We start from the raw sequence: 26,082 nt of genomic DNA, 5'->3' as shown, positions 1-26,082 counted from the left end.
TCAAAGCAGATAATCTGGATGTTACATTGCTATGAAGAAGGGGCCTGAGTTAAGTTACACATGTTCACCTGGCTCACTTAGCAATAAAAGTCAGCATTGCTGCAATCAGTTAAGCAAACAAAGTTCTATAAATAATAGTTTCCTCTCTTGACAGTCCCTCTCCCCTCCCTGCACCATCTCCCTCAACATTTCCTCAGTTATTTCTCGTCATTTATTGTTGCTCACTCAAGCCGAAGAAAGTTTTCTTATCTTGTATGCTAAGCGTGGAGGTACTTGTCACTCCAGGAATGAAAGAGGATGTCCACACAGTTTCCATGTGTACTTGGAGGACAGCAATAAATCTCAGGGTGTCAGCAAGAAGACCGAGGGGTGGGATGGGCTCTGCCACAGGAGGCGTCGACTCAAGTATAAAAGAGGTCCCAGCCAGACAGTGTCACCATGAGTTGTGTGAAACTGAGATCGGATCTTGGGTGAAGTTGCCACACCGCACGCTGTCAGGAGGAAGTGTGGAGACCAGACTGATGACAGCATGTCCTCCGAATTGCAGCAGCTGATACAGGCATCCATCCCTTGTGCAAGGGGGGTCCTGAAGGAAAACTACAGCAACCTGCTCAAAGTGGCTGATTACTGTGAGAGCAACTATGGGCAGGTGAGTCACAGCTGGGTAGGATTCTGAGATGGCACTTGCCATAGAAGTGGGGCTGGCTCTACCATTGGGTAGAAACAACTAGTTCAGGTGGCAGGTCTTGGAGCTGCTGCCCATAATCCCTTCTTAGTCTGATTTATCCCTTTTGATGGAGGACTGCACTATTTTACAGCTATTGGAGACTTGAGTTACCTTTTGGACTGTAATTCCTAGAATTTCCAGAAAAATTGAGATTCCAGGGTTTGTAGTCAAGAAGTAATTTGGAGTGTCATAAACTAGCCTGTTGCTCCCAGTTGTGGTAGAAAGTGTTATCCCCTTGTTGTTACTGAAGGAAGAGTTTGCCTTCAATTACCTTCTGTATGTAGAATAGGGAGATGGTATCATCTTCACTTTGTCCATTGCCTCAGACAGAAGAATGTCTAGGGAAGGCATGGGCAAACTTTGGCCCTCCAGGTATTTTGGACTTTACTTCCCACAATTCCTAACAACCTACTGTTAGGAATTGTGGGAGTTGAAGTCCAAAATACCTCGCAAACTGAAGTTTGCCCATCCTTACCCTAGAGTTAGCTATAAAAAGCAGCACTCTAAGTCATGCTTGAACAGAAGTGTGGAAAGATAGTTTCCTAGGTTGCTGAGGGTATTGCCAGCTCCTGATGTGAATGGGATGGATGGCACAGGAATTATCTCCAAAGCTGTTGAAACACCTTTTATTTATATAGGAAGCTGGCTGCTGCAGGAGCTAGGGACTAGCAACCTCTGGGATGATGTAGGAAGCGGAGGGATGAATATTTCATTTATGCAGAGATTCTAGCCAACCAACACTCCTGCCTGGAAAGCCAGAAAATCATCTAACCAAGGGATGGGAGGGGGATCAGTTTTACAGTACCAAAGCCTCTTTACATGTCCTAAAAACCCCGAATCTGTGCTCCAGCTGAAACTTTGGGGTGATTTTGGATTGATTTTTTTTCAAACTCTAAATGTCCCCAACAGGCAAAAAAAAAAGTTGTTATTCAGCAATTTGATTTCCCCACTCCCATGCCATCTTTGGATCAAAAGCAACAGCAAGAATATCCCTGTAGGTAGCAAAAACTGGTAGTACTAACTGGATGGCCCCCCACAAGGGTCTTCCCCAAGAATGGGCAATTTGGAAGTCCCTGAACAGACTCCGAAGCGGAGTTGGCAGATCGAAAGACAACTTGGCAAAATGGCACTACCTAAAAGAATCCTCCCCCTTGTGTGACTGTGGAGCAGAACAAACAACTCAGCATCTGTATGCTTGTCCACAATGCCCTGCCTCATGCAATGAGGAAGAATTGTTTAAAGCTACAGACAATGCAGCCGCTGTTGCCCGTTTTTGGTCTAAAACTATCTAGCAACTTGTGAGCCCTTTATTTTATCAGTTTTAAATAAACTATTTTATGCAATGTTTTTGAAACAAAATAATATTTTGTATCAAGATGCAGATGAAAAATGATTGCCAGATATGCCATGACCTCATTTCAATGCACTTCAATGACCCATTGGGAAGTCTCTATGAAGGGTGTAAATTATTCCATGCCATCTATGCAGTTGCTCAGTTCCGCCTAATACAGTACAAGAGTAGGGAACGTTGTTTTAGACTAAGGAGTAAGTTTCAGTTTCTTGGAAGGTCATTGGAGGATACTTTCTAGAGATAAGCAAATTATAGGCAACTTTCATTTTAATTTTCATTGGGTTTTGTGAAGATTTCAACAAAAAGTAAATCCCAGTGTTTTGGGGATAACCTATAAACTTCCCCAGGTTTGTAGCATCACACGGGCAAAGGTAGGTAAAAGCAAAGGTTTCCTCTGACATAAAGTCTAGTTGTGTCCGACTCTGGGGGGAGGTGCTCATTTCCATTTCTAAGCCGAAGAGCTGGTGTTGTCCGTAGATGCCTCCAAGGTCATGTGGCTAGCATGACTGCATGGAGCGCTGTTATCTTCCTGCAGAAGCAGTACCTATTGATCTACTCACATTTGCATGTTTTCGAACTGCTAGGTTGGCAGAAGCTGGGGCTAACAACAGGAGCTCACCCCAGATTCAAACCACTGACCTTTTGGTCAGCAAGTTCAGCAGCTCAGTGGTTTAACCCACTGCATCACTGGAGGCTCCACACAGACAAAACCATACTTAAAGTTCTGTTCCTATAGCAAAAGTCACATCTGAGAAGCCACTACCAGACATTTCAGGGCCCTTCCAGATAGGCCCTATATCCCAGGATGTGATCCCAGGTTTTATGCTTTAAACTGGATTATAAGAGTCCGCACTGCCAGGTAATCTGGGATAAACAGAAAACCTGGGATCAGATCCTGGGATATAGGGCCTGTCTGGAAGGGCCCTTAGTATCTCTCTAAGTTTCCCTTTTTCTTCTTCCTCTTCCTTTCCCTCTTCCTCTGAAATAATTTAGGCACAAGACAAACGGAAAGCCCTTGAGGAAACGATGGGTTTTGCCACTCAATCATTAGCCAGCGTGGCCTACCAAATCAGCAACCTGGCCAGCGACATCCTCAAAATGCTGGACTTGCAGGCGGCTGAAATCCGGCAAGTGGAAGCCAATGTCTGCTCCATCACACAGGTGAGCAAGAAAGAACTGTATTTGGGGAGATAACATGAATAGTGTGAGAAGGGAATAAGAGCTTCATCTGACATGTGGTTCTAAACTAGAACCTTTTACTAGGTGGATATTTTTTTGTGGTTCTTGACATGTCAATCTGGATTGTTGCTGAAGGCCCAGAGGAAACCCATCCTCAAACTGAGAGCCCCTTTGAATTTGTCAGAAAGTGAGCTCTTCCTCCCCTTCTATTTTCCCCTCCCAATGGAATGTAGGGAGGCTGATATTACATATACACAATGTTCTCAGACTCGGATCCCTTTTCCTGTTCACTGGAAAAAAGACTTGAGAGCTGCCTGATGGTTTTCCTGTTTCTCTGGTATAATACCACAACATGAAGAAAAACGCATAATAAATCAGGAAACATCAGTGGAATGGATTAATCAGCTTTGTCCTTTCACTAGTTATTTATCTGTTTGCTATGTCTGAACCCTCCTAAAACCTTTGTTAAGTTTCCTTTTGAGAGAGTCCACCTCTGAATATTCCTGGCATTGTTGAATGGGCACGCCAATTGAGGAATTCTGGGGCTTGTCGGTCAAAATGTCACTTTTTCCAGGCTTCGAATTTGTTTCACAGATCATCTTTGTAGAAGGGTGAAATATATAAATGGTGTTTTCTTGTGTCATGATACATAAAAGTAAAGGTAAAGGCTTCCCCTGATATTAAGTCTAGTTGATATTAAGTCTGGGGGATGGTGCTCATCCCATTTCTAAGCCGAAGAACTAGTATTGTCCGTAGACACCTCCAAGGTCATGTGGCCAGCATGACTGCATGGAGTGCCGTTACCTTCCCGCAGAAGCTGTACCTATTGATCTACTCTCATTTGCAAGTTTTTGAACTGCTAGTTTGGTAGAAGCTGGGCCTAACAGCGGGAGCTCACCCTGTTCCCCAGATTCGAACCGCCAACTTTTTGGTCAGCAAGTTCAGCAGCTCAGCGGTTTAACCCGCTGTGCCACCAGGGGGCCCATGTCATGATACAGAAGGAGCTTAAAACTTTCTCCTATGTTTTAAGTCATGATACATAAGGAACTTAAAACATAGGGGGAAGCATATGCGTCTGACATAAATTCCCCTTCCTTCTTGAGCTAAAAGCTATACTTCCCAATTAGAAATGGCATTTTAAAGTGTAATTATGCATGTCACTAAGCATTAGAATATGTAGTATGCAAGAAATTCATGCAGGCCCATAATGTGCTATGGGATGACACACAAAAAAGCGAGGTGATGTGTGTAACAAGGAGATGTTTTGGACTGTGACTCTCTTCAGCTTTAGCTAACAAAGCTGGTGTAAGAAGATGGTGGGAAATAAAATCCAAAACGTCTGGGGACCTCTGTAAAAGTTGGTATAAGCCTAGATCCAATAGGGTGGTTGGCAGATTTGTAGGGATGCCAGTTTTCAGGACCTGACCCATTTCTTCCAGTCCTTAGCATAAGGAAGGAATCTTACAGTGAGAGTGCCAACATGAAAAATGCATTTTCTACTTGCATTTTCCTTGTGTTTTTAACTGAATTATGTCCTTAAGCTTTATGCTTAATGGATCCCGTTTAATAATGTCCGCAATGGCTACCCCTTGTGACAACACAAGGACTTGCCCCCTGTGACACCTAAAAAGGGCATTGTTTGCTTTTGGCTTATTAGAGCTTGAAATAGCCTTGTTCTTGCAACACCAACAGTGTAAAGTTTCTTCAATTGTACTTACTAGGGTAAGGGCAGCCAAATAGCACATGTGTATGTCCCATTGAATTTTCTGCTTTATGGACCAAAATAAGTTAGACTTTAGGAACTCTTGTGGGATGGGAGGATGCCATTTGCTGGTTTATGGACTAATACAGCAAACCTTTATGTGTTCACCCTGCTAACCTATCTTCCTGGGCAATTGGCAATTGTTATAAGATAATTCTGAATGAGAATATTTCTACCTTCCAAGATTGCTGGTCTGAGGGGTTTTTTAAAAACATTTTTTTTCACAAATGAATGTTGAAAAAAAACCTTCCTGTGTGAAATCTTGGAAGGTAGAAATATTCTCAACTATCTTGGGAAGTGGAAATATTCTCCATATTCAGAATTATCTTACAATAATTGGAGTACTGTGTCCAATTTTGGCCACTGCAATTGAAGGGAGATGTTGACAAGCTGGAATGTGTCCAGAGGAGGGCAACTAAAATGATCAAGGATCTGGAAAACAAGCCCTATGAGGAGCGGCTTAAAGAGCTGGGTGTGTTCAGCTTACAGAAGAGAAGGCTGAGAGGAGACATACTAAGGGCTATGTATCAGTATGTGAGAGGAAGTCATAGGGAGGAGGGAGCAAGCTTGTTCTTTGCTGCCCTGGAGACTAGGACACGTAACAATGGCTTCAAATGACAAGAAAGGAGATTCCACCTGAACATGAGGAAGAACTTCCTGACTGTGAAAGCTATTCAGCAGTGGAACTCTCTGCCCTGGAGTGAGGTGGAGGTTTCTTCTTTGGAGGCTTTTAAGTAGGGGCTGTATGGGCATCTGTTAGGGGTGCTTTGAATGCGATTTTCCTGCTTTCCCGATTTTCCCACTAATGCACAGAGCATGGGAAATAAACAAGACGAACTCCAACTTCTAGCACAACACCACAAATATGATATCATAGCCATCACTGAAACCTGGTGGGATGACTCCTATCGCTGGAATGTAGATATCGAGGGGTATAACCTCTTTCACAGAAACCGAACAAAGGGGAGAGGAGGCGGAGTAGCCTTATATGTCAAAAACTCTTATGCTGCACAAGAAATTCAAGACAGCAATCTGGGAAACCAGCTTGAAATCATCTGGATAAGAATCAAGGGAACTGGGACTCAAAAAGATGTCGTCGTAGGTGTCTACTACAGACCCCCAAGCCAGGAGGAAGATCTTGATGAAGTCTTCTGCCAACAGTTGACCAAACAGGCACAGAAAAGAGATGTAGTAGTCATGGGCGATTTCAACTATCCCGATATTTGCTGGAAAACAAACTCGGCCAAGAGTACAAGGTCCAACAAATTCCTCGCTTGCCTTGCAGACAATTTCATGGTCCAGAAGGTAGAAGAGGCAACAAGGGGATTGGCTACTCTTGATCTCATACTAACAAATGCGGAGGACCTGATCGATGCGGTCGAAGTGGTAGGATCCTTAGGGGCAAGTGACCATGTGCTCCTGCAATTTGAGGTACAAAGGAAGGCCGAAACTAAGACAAGTCAAACCCGCATTTTGGACTTTAGGAGAGCTGATTTCCAAAAAATGAAGGAAACGCTGAGCAGCATTCAGTGGACACAGATACTAAAAGACAAGGGAGCTACGGATGGATGGGAACTTCTCAAGAGTGAAATACTCAAGGCGCAATTGCAAACCGTGCCAACAAAGAGAAAAAATAGGACAAGTGCAAAGAAGCCAGAATGGATGTCCAAAGAACTTCTAACTGTGCTAAGACACAAAAGAGACATGCACAAGAAGTGGAAAAAGGGAGAAATCACCAAAGAAGAATTCAAACAAATAGCCAACACCTGTAGGGAAAAGGTCCGCAAGGCTAAAGCAAAAAACGAGCTCAGACTTGCCAGGGACATTAAAAACAATAAAAAGGGCTTCTATTCTTATGTCAGTAGAAAAAGGAAAAACAAGGAGGCGATAGGACCTCTTCGAGGAGAAGATGGGGCAATGCGGACAGGGGATAGGGAAAAGGCAGAACTACTTAATGCCTTCTTTGCCTCGGTCTTCTCACAAAAAGAGAGTCTTCAACCTCAGCAAGATGGAGTGGATGAGGGATTGGAGGACATCCAACCCCAAATTGGGAAAGAAGTCGTCCAGGAATACCTGGCCGCTCTTAATGAGTTCAAGTCCCCAGGGCCAGATCAACTACACCCCAGAGTATTGAAGGAACTAGCGGAAGTCATTTCGGAACCATTGGCAACCATCTTTGAGAGTTCTTGGAGAACGGGAGAAGTTCCAGCAGATTGGAGGAGGGCCAATGTGGTCCCAATCTTCAAGAAGGGAAAAAAGGACGACCCAAACAACTACCGTCCGGTCAGCCTCACGTCGATACCGGGCAAGATTCTGGAAAAGATTGTTAAGGAAGTGGTCTGCAAACACTTAGAAACAAATGCAGTCATCGCTAATAGTCAACATGGATTTATCAAAAACAAGTCATGCCAGACTAATCTGATCTCTTTCTTCGATAGAGCTACAAGCTGGGTAGATGCGGGGAATGCCGTGGATGTAGCGTACCTGGATTTCAGTAAGGCCTTCGACAAGGTCCCCCATGACCTTCTGGCAAGGAAACTAGTCCAATGTGGGCTAGGCAAAACTACGGTGAGGTGGATCTGTAATTGGTTAAGTGGACGAACACAGAGAGTGCTCACTAATGCTTCCTCTTCATCTTGGAAAGAAGTGACAAGTGGAGTGCCGCAGGGTTCTGTCCTGGGCCCGGTCCTGTTCAACATCTTTATTAATGACTTAGATGAAGGGCTAGAAGGCATGATCATCAAGTTTGCAGACGACACCAAATTGGGAGGGATAGCCAATAGTCCAGAGGACAGGAGCAGAATTCAAAACGATCTTGACAGATTAGAGAGATGGGCCAAAACTAACAAAATGAAGTTCAACAGTGACAAATGCAAGATACTCCACTTTGGCAGAAAAAATGAAATGCAAAGATACAGAATGGGGGACGCCTGGCTCGAGAGCAGTACGTGTGAAAAAGATCTTGGAGTCCTCGTGGACAACAAGTTAAACATGAGCCAACAATGTGATGTGGCGGCAAAAAAAGCCAATGGGATTTTGGCCTGCATCAATAGAAGCATAGTGTCTAGATCTAAGGAAGTAATGCTACCCCTCTATTCTGCTTTGGTTAGACCACATCTGGAATATTGTGTCCAATTCTGGGCACCACAATTCAAGAGAGATGTTGACAAGCTGGAAAGTGTCCAGAGGAGGGCGACTAAAATGATCAAGGGTCTGGAGAACAAGCCCTATGAGGAGCGGCTTAGGGAACTGGGCATGTTTAGCCTGAAGAAGAGAAGGCTGAGAGGAGATATGATAGCCATGTATAAATATGTGAGAGGAAGCCACAGGGAGGAGGGAGCAAGCTTGTTTTCTGCTTCCTTGGAGACTAGGACACGGAACAATGGCTTCAAACTACAAGAGAGGCGATTCCATCTGAACATTAGGAAGAACTTCCTGACTGTGAGAGCCGTTCAGCAGTGGAACTCTCTGCCCCGGAGTGTGGTGGAGGCTCCTTCTTTGGAAGCTTTTAAGCAGAGGCTGGATGGCCATTTGTCTGGGGTGATTTGAATGCAATATTCCTGCTTCTTGGCAGGGGGTTGGACTGGATGGCCCATGAGGTCTCTTCCAACTCTATGATTCTATGATTCTATGATTCTATGATTCTATGATTCTTGGCAGGGGGTTGGACTGGACGACCCATGAGGTCTCTTCCAACTCTATGATTCTATGATTTGATGAAATGGGAAACCTAAAATACATATGAATGTTTGATTTGATTTTTAAGACTCAGATTGAGACAAGTTCCAAGTATAGAAAAGCTCAGGTTGCTGTTTTATCCAGTGTTGCTATCATGAATGGTAACTCAGCTTAAACGGTAAACAAAATTCCGACCAACTGTTTTCCTGCATTTACTACCATTTAGATGTATATTGTATCTCAACATATGTGTATGCCTGTGACTACATATTATGCTCTATTTTACACACCTATCCACTGGGAATATAATTTGAATTTATTGAATCTAACACATCTCAGTCCCCTAAGTAAGTAAATCAAAAACTACAGTAAATCAGCCTACCTTTAAGTTCTACAAGAATCTTTGTTGTTTTGTTGTTATGGACCCAAGCTTCAGGGAAAAAAAATAGATTGCAGTTTCCAGGAATCTCCCCAACCAGCTTGTGCTATGCTGGCCAGGAAATTCTTGGAGTTGTCGTCCCATAAAGTAATTTTTCCAAGCTTTGAAATAGACTCACAAGCCTATTATCCCTCTTGGGAGATTTTTTAGAGGTTACCCCTTGTTCCTTTCAGCTTGTTGTCAGGAAGAGATTAGACCGGCCCTCATCAGCCATGCTTCAAATAGGATGTTCTGCTTTACTAGGGCAAAAGGCCAATGGCTAATCCCAAAGACTCAGTCCCAGAACCAGTTTGGACCAGCCTGAGGCCTCATAGCCTCCCAAAGCATTGCTAGAAAGCAAACTGGGAGGAAGCACAATTGCTCTTCAAAGTGAGCATTATAAGGGAAATGCAACTTTGTACCACTTTAACTGTCATGTAATGCATTGTAGCTTATCATGGCTACAACATATATCCCGTGTACCTTGGAGGAATTTAAACAAAATGGGAAAGTTACTGTTTGAGACAACAAGTCTTTAATTCTGTTAGTTTGGACACTGAGTAGGCCGGCTAGGAAATTCTGCAAGTTGCCTTCCAAAAAAGTAATGTTGTCAGGCTCTGGAATGAATTGACAAAAATCAGTCATGCTAACAATCTGATATATGAGTTATAAAAGGAGGAAGAAAAAGAAAGATGAGTAAACCGAAAAGCTAACAAATTGAGGCTCCCATCCTTCTGTATATTTACATGCAATTATTGATTTGTGCCTGAAATGCATACTTAGTCCTCCTTGGGTTGTCTGGGGCTGGGCTGGTTTCCCTGGTAGAAAATGTTAAGTTTCGTTGTTGGTAAAACGTCAAAACATCTGGGCGTCCCCTGGGCAATGTCCTTGCAGACAGCCAATTCTCTCACACCAGAAGCGACTTGCAGTTTCTCAAGTTGCTCCTGACATGAAAAAAACAAAAACAAAAAACTATACTTGTATAACTGGCATGTATTGAGAAATCAGACCCCCAAATTATGAATTATAAAACTCAGATCAAGTTATATGAAATAATAACCATGGTCTTCATGTAACTTTTCACAAGAAAATCATCTTTGGACTGTTACCTAGAACCCATTCCCCTATTTGCATAATCCCTTCACAATTAACTGGGAGACAGGGGGGGGGGGGGGGGGGAGCAGTTCAGCGCCTATATGTCAGAGCACTCCCTGAGCCCACTGACAAATTTCTGATTCCCTACTATTGTTGAGAACTCCTGTCCCATCAATGGAGTTCCTACTCTCATTCATGAACGTCTTGCCTTCATTGATAAAATCAGAGCTATCTCTGTGTTGTCGAAGGCTTTCATGGCTGGAATCACTGAGTTGCTGTGATTTTTCTGGGCTGTTTGGCCATGTCCAGAAGCATTCTCTCCTGTTGTTTCACCCACATCTATGGCAGGCATCCTCAGAGGTTTGGGGATCTGTTGGAAACTAGACAACTGAGGTTTATATATCTGTGGAATGTCCATTCACACATGCCTCAAACCGACAAGTGTTCTTTCTCCCACCCTGTACATTCTTTTTAAAATATTATTATATCATACATAGAAACATACAATCTTTAAAATTCAGCAGTCAAAATACCAGTATTTTCCCCCAATCTCACCACCACCACATCCCCATCCCCCCATGTACATTCCACAGATATATAAATTTCACTTGCCTAGTTTCCAACTAACCTCTGAGGATGCCTGTTATAGGTGTGGGCGAAACGTCAGGAGAGAATGCTTCTGGAGCATGGCTACACAGCCTGCTAAACTCACAGCAACCCAGAGCTATCTCTGCTCGGGGCTTAGTGCCCAAGTTCTGGGCTAAGTTTCCCCATTGACTTGACTACCACCCATCATAGAATCATAGAATCAAAGAGTTGGAAGAGACCTCATGGGCCATCCAGTCCAACCCCCTGCCAAGAAGCAGGAATATTGCATTCAAATCACCCCTGACAAATGGCCATCCAGCCTCTGCTTAAAAGCTTCCAAAGAAGGAGCCTCCACCACACTCCGGGGCAGAGAGTTCCACTGCTGAACGGCTCTCACAGTCATTGTTTGTTGTATACACTGGGCTCAACCTATAGTGTTTATCTGGGCTGCATCATTAAGTTCATAATGGATTGTTTTACATATTGCCACATTGCATTCCTTTTGATTGTTCCCCTCTCAGGGGTGGATCATTAAATGGACTGACACTCCAAATCACCGAATGACAGTTTATTGAATTTCTTACCACCATCAGAAGTCAACTATGGGAGCCACTTCATGGAGCTCCCAGCCAACAGGAGCCTGGATCCCAGCCAGGGCACTTCGCAGACAATCACACAATGTTTTTTCTGAATATCTGACAAAAGTGCATAAAACGTTCTGTATTTTCCATTGCGTCATGTCAGTACTTTGAATGCATGCTTGCTAACATCCTCTTGGGCCGATGAGAATAAAAATGTCTGCTTTTGCCTTCTAACCCATCTGTGTTTCTTTCAACCTTTTGGTTGCTTGAAACACTGGGCTTCTAGACCCATGGTATTGCGGAGCTGAAATAACAACACAATGTCCTTTGTGTGTATTTCTGAATGTTGTCTTATTTTTGTCCTCCTGCAAAACTTAAAACACATCTTGGAAGTTACTTTTGGAGATTACTACTCTCCATAGTTCCCACTCAGCAGGAATCTAAAAATCTTACTTTCAAAAAGATGCGATTTTGAAGATCTGCCTCTCAATACTTCCATTAACTTTTTTTCGGGTTGGCTATATAACAACCTGCACTCTAAGATGTAATTCATTATTGGTATATTGGTATAGCCAGCTGTGATGGCCAATGATTATCAGTTTTGGATGTTCTCCACTGCTTTTTAGCAGAGATGTTGCTAAGTTGTACTGAATCTCCAGTTTAAAAGGTATAAATTATTCCTGTACATTTTTATATCATGATTCAGAAATGTCACTTTTTGGACTACAATTCCATCTGTGAAATGTTGGCAGATATGTTACACAAATAGGAATAGATCTGGGGCTTTGGGGAAAAATATATTTGGTGCTGAGTCTTCAGAGACCCGGAACTCTAAATTCCCTCCTGACAATGTCTTTTTTGTCTAGGTGGTTGAAATGCACAAAGAGAAAGTGTCCCGCCGAGAAATTGGGACACTTACTATTTGCAAGACATTTCCAAATTCCCAGAAAATCATCTACCCCAAAAATCTTGAGCCCTTGGAGACATACTACAGAAAACCACTGAACTTCAGCAGTTTGGATGAAGTTGGCCATGGGATAAAGGTAAGAGCTGGAAGCTCTTTAGCAGAAAAGATTAAATAAGTACCTTATAAAACTTCCATGATATAGAATTGAACCATGGCAATTAAAGTGGTGCCAAACTACATTCATTCTACAGTGTAGATGCACCCTTGAAGGCACATACAAGGCAACAATTATATAAATTCCTAATTTGGGATTAGCAATTAAATCTGTGCCCATTTTGCTTTTCCTTGGCATTTTTATAGAGCCTGGGAAAGTGCAGGGTCATTGCACTAATTTACAGATAGAAGGGCTGCAATATTAGATCTCCAACTAACACCAGAATTATTGAGCTGCAAAGGGAATAAACAGGCCAGTTCAGAAACACTTGTTTTAATTCGTGCCTGGCTATGCTGCTGCTTGTGGCACCAAGAGTGTGGTTTGCTTCGGTCTTAAAATGAAGTAGGTACTTTGGCTTGCCTACAAGTTTAGCTGACTTATATAGAGACTGAAAGTCAGTCACAGACAGTGAGTCTCCAAACACTTCCTCTGTGGAAAAACCGAGTATTTTGACGAAGCACCAAGCAACTAGTTTCTTCCTCTTTTTAAAAAAAGCAAAGAGACACTTTCACACGAGACAGTTATGGTGCTTTGTATGATTCCTCTTCAACTGTCATGGTTCAAACCTAAGGAAAACCTGGATAACCAGTTTAAGGAAAAATACTTAGCCAAAGAACTTTGGTGCCTTACAAAACTACAAAGCCCAGGATTCCGCAGGGTATTGTCATGGCAGTAAACATTGAATCATAGTGTTATAACCATACATAGTGTGAAAAGCCCCTTCACAGAATTGGAACTTATTGGAAATCAGGGTGCATCCACACTGTAGAAATAATGCCGTTTAACACCAGTTTAACTGCCATTGCTCAATACTATGGAATCCTGGTTGTTAGTTGGAGCTAGTTACAGAGAGCGGGCAACACCTCTACTGAAGCAGCTCCACTGGCTGCCGATAAGTTTCCGGGCCCAATTTAAAGTGCAGATTATTACCTATAAAGCCCTAAATGGTTCGCGTCCTGCCTATTATCGTTACCGTATCTTCCTTTATGAACCAGCACAAGCTCTAAGATCTGCCGGGGAGGCCTTTCTCTCACTCCCATCTCTGTTGCAAGCATGGTTGGTGGGGATGAGAGATAGGGCTTTCTTGGTGGTGCCCCCCCCCCCCCCAGCTCTGGAACTCTCTGCCCAGGGAGATTAGATTAGCCCCAACCCTGTCCACCTTCCGGAAAGACTTGAAGACTTGGATTATTTATTTATTTATTTATTTATTTACAGTATTTATATTCCGCCCTTCTCACCCCACAGGGGACTTAGGGCAGATTACAATGCACATATACATGGCAAACATTCAATGCCATTAGACATACAACATCTATAGACAGACACAGAGGCAATTGAACATTCCAGCTTTTCTGGCTTCAGGAGGGTATGCTTGATTCCAATCACAGGGGGAGCTTCCAGTTCACTGTTCACTTGTGACACCGAGTCCTTTGATGGAGTACTTCCTCATTCTTCTGCACGCTGCTGGAAAGTTTTATGGTGTCATAAATTAGTTAAATTAGCCTCCCTGAATAAAGTGGTACCTAAATTTCCTACTTGACAGATACAACTGTCTTTCGGGCTGCATAGGTCAACAGCAAGCTAGACTATTAATGGTCGGGAGCTCACTCCAACCCGGGCTGTCTTCAAACTCATGACCTCTTGGTCAGTAGTGATTTAATGCAGCTGGCCACTAGTTAGCTGCACCTTAGCCCGGTCCTTGGATGTTCCAATGTCCCTTTGAATAATGGTTTAGACACTGATTTTAAGCTTGCCTAGCCCTAATTCTCTGGTTGGATCTCCAGCACTTTATTCCCAGCCCCAACCCTAGAGTTTGCATTTGCACAAACCCTTGTCCTTCCCCATTAGTCTCAGATCTGCACATGCCCACTTCTCTCAGCTACTGGTTGTTTGATGTTTGGTTCATGTTTTATGATATCTTACATTGCGTTGTTTTAATATATTTCACTGTTATATGTTTTTAATTGTGTTACTTTGTAACCTTTGTTTATATTGGGTTTGGTCTCCATGTAAGCCACCCTGAATCCCTTAGGGGAGATGGAAGCAGGATATATATTATTATAATATTATTATCAATCCTAGGACGTGTGCAGGTACAGCTGTACCAGGAGCTCCAATTTTGTTTGCTTCGCATTTAATGTTTGTTATGGTCCTAAGTTTCAGGGACTCTGCAGGTAGGTGGCTTCTTTTGGCTGCAATCATAGGGCAAGCCACCTGTCAATTATAGTTAGGTTCCCTGGTCCCGCCACCTTTTTGAGTTTTTGGAGGGAATAGGAGCCTTTTTGGGTTCAGTCCACACAGAGAAGCTTTTCATGCAGGACATGATACCAAGAGCTCCTGTAGAAAGCTTCATCTTCTACGGCTTGGCTGGGGAGATACAGCCCCACAGCTTGGCCAAGGATCATAAAGTCTTACAGCTCCTTTGCTGAGGGACTTCAACCAGCCATCACAGAAACCTGAACTCCTTTTCCCCTGGAAGTCTACAAAGCTCTGCTTGGTAAGGGTCACTCGTAGAAGCCAGACACAGTTGGTACCGGGTGTAGGAGCTCCACGCCAACAGAGGCAAAGACAGACTGCCCAGATTAGAAGTTAAGGATTTCCCCATTTGTTAAAATACAGTTATAAAGATAGTGCCTGTTCCCTGTGGACAAGATTGAAAGAGCCAATAGACTGTTAAGAAAGCCTTGAAATACCTGTTTGTTTTCATTAATAAAGAACTTTGTTGAACCTCTAAGCAATCTAAAGACTCTGTTTTGAGGAAATCCAAGGGCCTTTAATCTGAGGCAGCCCCGGCATCCCATTGGGCACACAGAATTTATGTCCTGTCTACAGTCTTATGCACAGGCCCAGCGTGCAACAGCACAGGACATATTTTGGTGAGGTGCCAGCACTATTTGGCAGAGAAGACTAATGATCTTGTAAAACTTTCATTCCCCTGATTTCACAGCAATTAAAGAAGCATCAAACTGCATTAAATCTATAGTGCACACCAATAGAATCACTTATAAAATGGCATTATTTGCTGTAGCAGCCAGGAAATGGTGGATTTATTTTATGGGTGATTTTAACAAATTCTTATTCATTAATTTTGAATACTTTTCAAAATCTCTATTACATGGTTATAATTGTAATGTAGCCTGCATTAGCTGAAATCCCAGCATTCCCAATATTCAAAGGCTCTAACTCTAGTTGGTAGTGACAATTGATATAGGGCATTTTATTGTATTTCACTATAGATTATTACCTTTTTGCACTATTAAATGGCTAAGCATTTCTCAATCTTCCCTGGAGCAAGAATAGGTTTCTAAATGCAGCCTGCCAGCAAGTTGAAAAGCTGCAGCCATAACAATGTGCCCAAGTTTAAATATAAGCATTTTTTCTGTCTCCTCTGTGCTTTGCAAACCACCTTGAAAAGAAAAGGAGAATTGTACTGTCAGCTGTGGGCAGCCTGCTAGGCTGAATCTCAAGCCACAAGCATCTGAAACTGATGAGGCAAAGAGGTTTCGAACAGAGAGGAAGCTCTGCATGAGTTTTCTGTTCCCACGTCGGGGTCTACTTTCCCAGCGGTCTTCTCACCATCGCCGAGGCTGATACCACAGCAGGGGCCTTGCAGTGCTTTTACTGCTCCTTTGTTAAGCCACAGCATCAGCTCAGCAAGCACCATGGCTGGGGGGCGAAAAGACATGACCTAGTTTAAGCAAAGGTGCCCCTCTGCGGAAAGGAACATTTTCTAACTTGGTGCTCTGGGGCTCAAATTGGATGGGAAAAAACCCCAACCACCTCCCGCTCAGAGCAGGTGCAGCCGTGCCAGGAAAGAGCCGGCGACAATCCGGAAACTCAGCAGACTGAGTACACATGACTGCACACCCACAACAAGCAATGTTGAATGGAGTTTGGAAAGATACTTTAAAAAAAGTAATTACCGTATATACCCAGTCTAGAAATGTAGTCAAAAACCAACCCCACTAAAATGGGTTGACTTATCCATTGGTCAAAGTGAGAATTGTGCCTTAACTCTTATTTTAAAAAACCCATTCCCTTTTCTGAGTAAAAGTGATGAAAAACAAGAGCTTAGTCCAGCGTGGGAGAACCTAAAAGAAGCTCCGGTCCTTCTACTCTTTCCACCATTGTCTCACTTCTGGCCTTTTTAAATGGCAGCAGCAATGGCTGGGGTGGCTCCGCTCCCTGCAGTAGCATTGGTACTTTCTCCTCTCTACGGAACAACTCTCGACTTATCCATACGTCATATAAAAATCTATAATTTTGTTGTTGAAGGCTTTAATGATCAGAATCATTGGGTTGTTGTGAGGTTTCCGGGCTGTAAGGCCATGTTACAGAAGCATTATAGATGGGTTGCTGAGAAAACTCACAGCAACCCATTCTATAATTTTGCTCCCTTGTTTTGGGTTAGACCAGTGGTTCCCAACCTGGGGTCCCTAGATGTTTTGGTCTACAACTCCCAGAAATCCCAGCCAGTTTACCAGCTGTTAGGATTTCTGGGATTTGGAGGCCAAAAACATCTGGGGACCCCAGGTTGAGAACCACTGGGTTAGACAGATAAGGGGGTAAGATATTGTTTCTTAAGTTATGTTCCATATAAAGTATGGGAAAATTATTTATTGGAATATACTTCTCAAAATCTCCCAACCAGCATGGTCACAGTCATGGCAACATTAGTTGGCCATGGTAGTCCACACCTGAGTCACATCCCATTTGGACTACTGCAATTCTCTCTATTGGCGCTGCCTTTGAGGATAGTTCAAAAGCTGGAACTGGTGCAGAGATTGGTAGCTAGATTGCTAACTGGAGCGCCAGATCGTGAGAGGACAATTTCCATGCTGCAGCCGCTCCACTGGTTGCTGGTCCACTTCTGGGTTACGAAGTGCTGGTCATTACCTATAAAGCCCTAAACAGTTTGGGTCCAGGCTATTTGTCTAATTGTATCTCTCTACACAGAGCATTCTGTGCACTGCAGCCAGCGGAGAAGGCCCTCCTCTTGGTCCTACCCCTGTCACAAGCTTGGTTGGTGGGAATGAGACAGGGGGCCTTCTCTGTGATCGCTCCCCATCTCTGGAACTCCCTCCCTAAATAAATAAAAATGACCCCACCCTCCTCCTCTTTAAGAAACTTCTGAAAACGCACTTATGCACATTAGCATATGGAGAGGAGGAGGATTATGACATTTTAACTCATTGATATGCCGGCTAACCCACTTGTATGTTATGGCTGCTATGATGGATCTTAAATGTATACTGGTGTTAGCCATTTTAAAGCCATTTTAATTTAATTGTATCACAATAGCGTTTAGGGTATATGTTGTAATATTTTACTCATGTTTTAATTTACTATGTCTATTGGGTTGTTTTTTTTTTATTATTTTCTTCTCAGTGCTTAATTCTTTGTTGTAAATTTACTGTTTTTTCTGTGCGTTATCTTGTTTTATTTTGGTGTGTTTGTATTAATTTGAGGCACCGAATGTTTGCCTTTTTGTCTTATGCCTGTAAACCACCCTGAGTCCCTTTGGGGAGATATGGCAGTCTAGAAATAAATTATTATTATTATTATTATTACTATTATTATTAGGGCATATATGTAGTCTGTGTCTGATGCAAAACTAGAGGCTCCCTGTGGAATTGAAGTTCTTTAGCTGGTTGATGTAGTGAACTGGCATTTTCCCCTTCCAATGTGGCAGGGACTGGTATCACATTTGTGCCATATTATTATTCTGTTCCCATAGTTTCTTGGAAACTTGCTGCGGATTGGCAATGTATGGCTTGTGGGCTGACTTTGGTCAGTGAAACACCATTTTGAATAGCACTGTTAGAGCTGGTGCTTTCGGGCATGTGGCTACAAAGTCCTGCCTGCATCCTTGCTTTTTCTCCAGGGCTGGAGCATTCATGTTTCCAAATTGGCTCATTATTCATTAAGAAAATATTTCTGCATATTTCCTTTCCTTTCATTGCCTTTTGCTCCCAGCTAATCTTGATTTTTCCCATGCATCTCCCTCCTACACCATCAACAACCCTCTAGTCCTCCCCCCCCCCCTTTTTTGGCTTAGCCTCAACCCCTTTCCTGGAAGGATGCCAGGAAAACACTTACTTCCCCTTCCTCCTGGGAGCAATTCCCAGGTGAAATGAGATTTCAATATAGGGACTTGCATATAGATGAACTACAGACATGTCCCTGCATTCAGGCTCAGGGCTGGGCTTACTGTGAGTTAGAGCGAGGTGGATGCCTCGGGCATCAGGTTTGAGGTGTAACACAAAAGAGCAGCTAATTGCTAATTTAATATGTGTTATTATTGTCTTTGTACTACCAGTAAAAGGTGCTTGAGGAATGTTCTGTTTCCTGTGGCAGAACAATGTTTAAAAATATATTTACATCCAAAACGGAGCTCGGTTAAATGCATTGATTTTTGAGTATAACAAAAAGCAGAAAAATGCAAAAAGAGGAAAACCCACATTAGTAATAGGTTTCTATAAAAGCTAAACAAAGATCCAGCTATAGGTCCATTTGTACATTTTGCCTACGCATCATTAATGTTGCAAGCACAGTTAGACCTTCTATCCATTGGATCACAGGTGGAGAAAAATTATCTAGCCAGTAAATAAGTATTAACTTTTATTTTATTTATTTATATTTTATTTATTTATTTATATTATTTATATCCCGCCCATATCAGCCTGCAGGCGACTCAGGGCAATCTACATATCGGCACAATTTGATGCCATCAATACATACATTCAAAAAGCAAAAACAATTAAGTGCATTTAGACAAAAAAGACAGTGCAATAACAATTTAAAAAGAGCTATATTTTAGCAGTTACATGCATCCTTTCCTGCCCAGATAATAATTAAAAGCCTCTACGTCTGTTTTCAGCCCTGGCATCTGGAACTTTGGGTATGTTAATGTAAATACCTGTCAGTCAGAACCCTTCTTATCCGTGGTCCTTAATCTAAATTTGACAACATAGCCAGTAAAGAAATTTTAATCTTTTAATAGTCAAAAGTGTGTGAAATATCTAGATCCATTTCTATGGCTAAGCTACATTAATTTTAAGTTGATAAATTTCTAAATATTTGTATTCTATTTTAATAGGACCAGACGTATGTTGTATGTTGTATGTTGTGTTTGCACTGTCTGTTTTTGATAAGGCCAACTGGCTAATCAATAAAATTGTTGTTGTTGTAGATCCATTTCTTAGTTTCCAAGAACCTGGTAAATAACTTAAAAGGACCTACAAATCGCTGAATATCAAAGAATTTTCCAAAACCAAACCTACTAATGTGATTACTTCCTCCTTAGGATCAAAGCTCACAGTTGGCCAGAACAGGGACTCTGACGCGACGAGGAACCAAGACATTAGCTGGACAGTCATCGGGGAGTCTTGGGTGAGAGCCAATAGATCCGGAATACATTATTATAACTTGCGGTGCAGTTAAGGTGACTGATGTATCTTCTTTGTCATGTGCCAGCCCTCTGCTGCAAAGGTTGTCAAAAGTATTTAAAAGCATTTCCTCTTTGAAAGGGATTTCCTTCAGCATAAGGGCCAAAGCTGATACCAAGGAAGGTCAATTTTTATTTATTGGGTGTGTGTGCATGTGCAGATTCCAGTGCTAGCCACTAAATAGCATGGTATTCTACCTTAAAGCTCTTACTGCCAATAAATCTTAAGGAAAATGGTTTAACTTGGGGTTTCTTTTGGGGGGGGGGGGGTGGAACAAAATCTGGAAAATTATCTAATTCGTGTCTTATTTACAATGAAAAGAAAAAGAATATAGAAAAGCCAGACTCAGGACAAAGTGAGGAACCCCAGATGGCCAGATTGGTGCTAATCATGGCTCAGAACTGTCCCCTTGATTAGTTCCCCATACTTAATCTAGAATTTTGGGCTAGCAAAGGGAGATTTGGATTCTAATTTGCACATTTAGTTCTCAATGAGTGCTTCTATTGTGGCTCAATGTCTCTCTAACCTCCCCAATGGGCTTATTCTGAAGAAAGAAAGGGAACAGATTTCCATGTTTCCCCTTATCTTTTCAGGCTCAGTCTCTGATGGTAGATTCTGGAACCCTTGAACCTTTCTGTCCCATGCAGTAGAGGAATAAATAATAGCTATTATATATAGCTATTATTTATATATACCTACCCAATATAGAAAAGCTGGCACCTTTTCTTGTTTTTTCCAGCAGTGGAGAAAGTATTCTGGTGAGGCTTTGCTGTTGAAGGTGTCTGACTGTCTCTCGTCAATGTGGCTTATTTAATTTATTAATTTATTTCCAAATTTGTTCCATTTTAAATTTGAATTTCATTAATGTTAATCACTCTTTTTGGAGGTTGGAGAATAAACTAAGCAAAGAACAGTAAATCAATGAGCACTTTGTACTTTCTTTATAAAGTTTTGGTTATTTCAATTTCAGTTAAAATTAGAAACTGTCATTCCAAATATATATATATTTGTACATGAGGAAACTCTTGTGTAAAGCTGTATTTTCATTATAGGAGAAGTCATAGAAATCTGGAGCCAATACTAACGCCAGTGATCCCAGATGGCAAACTCTCTTCAGCCTCATCTGTATCATCTCTGAGGTACCAATTGTGAGATCCCAGTATCACTGGAAAGGGCAGACTTAAGGGGAAATTGGTTGCTGCTGCTTATAGCCCATAAAAACAATGTTTTATGTCAGAAGAATTTTGGAATTGCTCAGGTCAGGGTTTGAGGTCAGAGAAGAGATTTGTGCAACCATTTCCAGACTGGTCTTGGGCTACAACTTCCATCTTTTCTAGTCTTCATGACTGTTGGCTATTCCAAGCTGGGTAGGATAGGAGAGTCAGATCAACACATCTAGAGGCCAATTAGTTGGGGAATCCCACCTTGGAGCATTTCTGGGACATTGGTGTATGACAGGTGTGGAAACCCTGCCTGGTTTGGGGCTAAGACCTCAATAATATCTGGACACAGCTATTCTTCCTGAGATTATCCAGGCCACAGAGGACTGTTAAGGAAAGACATTTGCCTTCCTATTACATACAGTTTCATATATCTCACCTCAGACTCCTACCACACATTCCACTGCCTGCATAGACCTGATCTAGGGTGTTTGCCCAATGTAGTATTAATGCAACTGAAATGTGCCCTTATCCAAATGTCACAGCAGTGCCACAGAGTCTTTGGTTGGTGCCACCACAAACGCTCCTCCTGAGCCACCTCTGCCTCCGCCTTCTATGTCGTCACTTTTCCCTCCACCAAAAGGCGACGATTTCTCCCCTCCTGTCCAAGAAGATACTCTGCCACCTCCACCTGGTGCAAATGATGATATATTACCACTGCCATCAGGTGAGAGCTTTTTTATATATAAGAACTACAAACAAATCTGAATTAAAAATAAAATGCCTGACAACACTGCTTTATGTTTGGTTTTGAGCAAATCTCTAGTGTCTATGTCTGTTGTGGTTCAGTCAGCTGATGACGATGAGGGGATTGTTATTCCAGGGCCTGGGAGAGTGGATGGGTTTTCAGTGAGGGAAATGAGGGGAGTTTAGATCTTGTCAGTGAAAATGGGCTTGAAAGTGATTTCTGATGAACAGTGATCAGGACTCTGAGTACAGCAGACAGAAAGATGCGCCAGCTAATTTTTTGCCTAGTCATCTCATAGCAACCCCAGATAAGGAGTTGGATAGATGAGAAGGTTCATCTGAAAACACACCTGCAGTTAGCAGAAATCTCAGACTCCATCTTAGGGAAGAAGCAAGCAAATTAAGAAGGTCACAGAGACTCAGTGAGAAAAAGCAGTATGAGGAATCTCACAGGCAAGGCAGTCAAAGTCACAGGCATGACTTATGGCTTATGGCCCCAAATAAGATAATTTTTACCTTTAGAATTCAGAGCAGGCAGTGCCGCAAAACAGTGAGGATCTCAAACCTTGTTTGCAGTTCCTGTTTTGAGTGTAAGATCTTGGGAGTTTGGATTCATGTTTTAAGAAGTTTCTATAGTCTCACTTTTGGACTCATTTTCATGTCTTGATTCTTGTTTTCCTGGATTTATGTTCATGCTTTGATTTTGGTTTTTCTGTACCTTGTTTTATGGAACAGATTTGGACTGTTTGGATTATTGCCTTTGGAGTGTTTTTTTCTGTTACCAATTTGGATTGGCTTATTATTTGTTGGCTATTTTTCCCATTACCTATTGGATTTTGCCTTTCTTATTTCTTATGGTGACTTTTCCTTTTTATATGTACTTTTCTTAATAAACTGTTTTATTACCACTTTTGGGATTCTTGGCTGGTGGTGAGTGCAAGGTGAATTCTGGCTGGGGTGCAATTATGTCTGCAAGTATGAACTGAAAATTAAGAGATGAGCCATAGCAAAAACTTAGAAGCCAATAGGTAGCTGGCTCGTGGGTGTCCAACCAGTCTGAAAAGTGTGGACACTAGTAGGATACGCCAGCAGGCACTTAAAATGCATCTTTGATTTTCTAATATGTGAAACTGGCCAATTTGTCATTTCGGTTCTTGTGGGTTTTTTCGGGCTATATGGCCATGTTCTAGAGGCATTTCTCCTGACGTTTCGCCTGCATCTATGGCAAGCATCTTCAGAGGTCTGCTGGAGCTGGGAAAAAAAGGGGTTTATATATCTGTGGAATGACCAGGGTGAGACAAAAGGCTTTTGTAAGTTGGGCTAGGTGTGAATCTTTTCAACTGACCACCTTGATTAGCATACAATGGGCTGACAGTGCCTGGAGCAAACACACAAACAATCTACAAACCCACCAGGAAAATCCAACAAATGCTACGCTCAGCAAAGGACAAGAGGGATCCTCTCACCTCTGCAGGAGTCTACCGTATACCATGCAGCTGTGGACAAGTCTACATAGGGACCACCAAACGCAGCGCCCAAACAAGAATCCAGGAACATGAAAGGCACTGCAGACTACTTCATCCAGAGAAGTCAGCCATAGCAGAGCACCTGATGAACCAACCTGGACACAGCATTTTATTTGAGAACACAAAAATGCTGGACCACTCTCACAACCACCATGTCAGACTACACAGAGAAGCCATTGAAATCCACAAACATGTGGACAATTTCAACAGAAAGGAAGAAACCATGAAAATGAACAAAATCTGGCTACCAGTATTAAAAAACTCTAAAATTAAAACAGCAGAGAGAAAAACAGGCAGGGACATCTAATCACCTTTCAAGAAGAGTTTGCTCCAGGCACTGTCAGCCCATTGTATGCTAATCAAGGTGGTCAGTTGAAAAGATTCACACCTAGCCCAACTTACAAAAGCCTTTTGTCTCACCCTGGTCATTCCACAGATATATAAACCCCTTTTTTTTCCCAGCTCCAGCAGACCTCTGAAGATGCTTGCCATAGATGCAGGCGAAACATCAGGAGAAATGCCTCTAGAACATGGCCATATAGCCCGAAAAAACCCACAAGAACTGAGTGATTCCGGCCATGAAAGCCTTCGACAATTTGTCATTTATTTGCAGATCTTGATTTTCCAGCATCCCCACTTCCACCACCTCTGGACACCACTAACTGTGAGCAGCTGACACCTCAATTTCTGCCTCCTCCTCCACCGCCAGAGAAATTACCATGGGCCCCTGAAGAATATGTGGAAAAAGGTATTTTAGTCATACCCTAAAACAGCTGATGTGGTTGTGCATTCCTTCTACATTGTGATAATGAGCATATGAGTTGCCAGGGCTCCAAGATCATATTGAAGGCCTTATTGTTGCCTTGAACTCAGCTGTCTTCAACATCAATTTTTGACTTGTCTCTTTTATTAATAAAGTGCCGAGGACCCATTATAAGTTTGAGTTTGAGCATTAATAGTACCGTTGGCAAGTGTAGATCTCCTTTCCTTGATTGTGCCATACCTGCATGTATATTACTGCGTTCCTTTGATTCTAAGATGCCATTCATTGTAAGATGCACACTAATTTCAGTACCACCAATAGAAAAAAGCTTTATTTATATATTAAAAAGCACCTGTGATTTTAAGTCACACCCCATTTTTAGAGATGTTTATATATGGGGAAAGAATCATAGAATTGAAGAAGCTATATATATATATATATATTAGACAGAGCAGTCATAGACACTTGTGGCTCTGAAAGGTGAAATCCAGTTTGCACATACTAATTGAGAGGGGGTTGTGTCCAACACCAAGCCCTTCTGAATAAACAATACTCCAAACCTGCTGCTTGATGCCTGCTGTGTCAGTCTTGACTAATGGTATGACTGGCATTTTGAAAAGCTGCAAGTAAGTATGCTACATGAACTCAACTAAGGACCTCATCACACCAGAGCATGGATCCTCTTTAAATCCGGTTTCTGCCTCCTGCAGAATTTTGGGGTTTGTAGTTTAGGGAGGGCCCTTTAAACTTCTCAGCCAAACAGGTCCTGGGCTTTTACCAAACAACCAACCCCAGAATTCAGCAGGAGGCAGAAACCAGAGTTAAAGTGGATCCATGCTCTGGTGTGATGAGGCTCTAAATGAGCTGTTCCAGCGTGTCTCTTTTTGTGTTGTTTTTTGGAGAAGTTCTTGTTCTTTCGGCAAATCTTGTACACACCTTTTGTATCCGATCCACCTGCCAGACTTTCAATATCACCCCATGTGGAAGGATGTTCCATAGCCTATTTGTGTATCAGGTGACCCTGACAATACAATTCCCCTGTCACTACCTCCATAATTTTCCTTAGGGGCCTTTTGAGAACTTACATACTTGCTTTTTTATTGCTTCTCCCTCTTTGACTGTCTCTTTGACTACTTGCTCCTTTCTTCTCTTCTCCTGCAGTTGTGACTCTCTACCCTTACACTCAGCAAAAAGAGAATGAACTCTCATTTGAAGAAGGGAGTATTATTTATGTGACACGAAAATATTCGGATGGCTGGTGTGAAGGTGTGATCAATGATGCAACAGGTTTGTTCCCTGGGAACTACGTGGAGCCATTGCACTAAAGGACGCGGGTCACAATGCAAGGCAGTGAAAACTGATTTCTGATGAACTGTGATCAGGGCGGCCTTGTTCTTGCTTTGAAATGAGCCACTGAAGGAATCCTGGGTGGGCAGTGGTATATGTTGCTATAACAACATTAATATTTTCCCTGACTTGCAGGCTGAATGAAAACTAGCAGGAAACCTTTTATGACAGGCAACTTCCCATTTTATGCAATATTAAAACTATTATGCTTTTTGGGGTCCTCCTCCATGAAGGCTTTGTTTGTACTAGCTAATGAGGTACATTAAAGCACCGACATAAAGCAGTTGCTGCAGAAACCATTACTTGCTCCATCCTCAGCTAAATGCTGTACTGTAATAAACATCACTACTGGGCATTGAAGGATGTGGTGTGGTTTTTCCTCTTTTGGTGCCAGAAGGTAGCAGTTATGTAACTTCAATCTGCAGCACAGGTGGGCAACCTCTGTCTTTCCAGATGTTTTGGGCTTCCCACAGGCATATAGTGACATAGCCAATTGTTTGTGTTAGTATTCTACCAAAACAATTCTCAACCTCTTCTACAGGCAAAGTGTAGCACTTGGCAAGATGGAATAATGCTTGAATCTGCTATGAT

The 26,082-nt window shown here is 42.3% G+C and overlaps 1 protein-coding gene across 1 annotated transcript; it reads left to right on the top strand.

The window, feature by feature from the left end:
• Positions 1-218: 218 nt before the first annotated feature.
• On the top strand, positions 219-25,851 carry ABI3 (ABI family member 3). The gene is made up of 8 exons (XM_060780851.2): positions 219-649; positions 3,072-3,239; positions 12,246-12,422; positions 19,807-19,892; positions 21,001-21,087; positions 21,654-21,835; positions 23,995-24,129; positions 25,306-25,851. Exons 1-8 carry the CDS (start codon positions 530-532, stop codon positions 25,467-25,469), a joined length of 1,119 nt encoding a protein of 372 aa, XP_060636834.2. The 5' UTR covers positions 219-529; the 3' UTR covers positions 25,470-25,851.
• The last annotated feature ends 231 nt before the right edge of the window (positions 25,852-26,082 follow it).

This window comes from Anolis sagrei, chromosome 6, assembly GCF_037176765.1.
Source record: "Anolis sagrei isolate rAnoSag1 chromosome 6, rAnoSag1.mat, whole genome shotgun sequence".
In the NCBI taxonomy this organism is placed as follows: domain Eukaryota; kingdom Metazoa; phylum Chordata; class Lepidosauria; order Squamata; family Dactyloidae; genus Anolis; species Anolis sagrei.
This window is presented reverse-complemented; position numbering and strand designations above follow the sequence as displayed.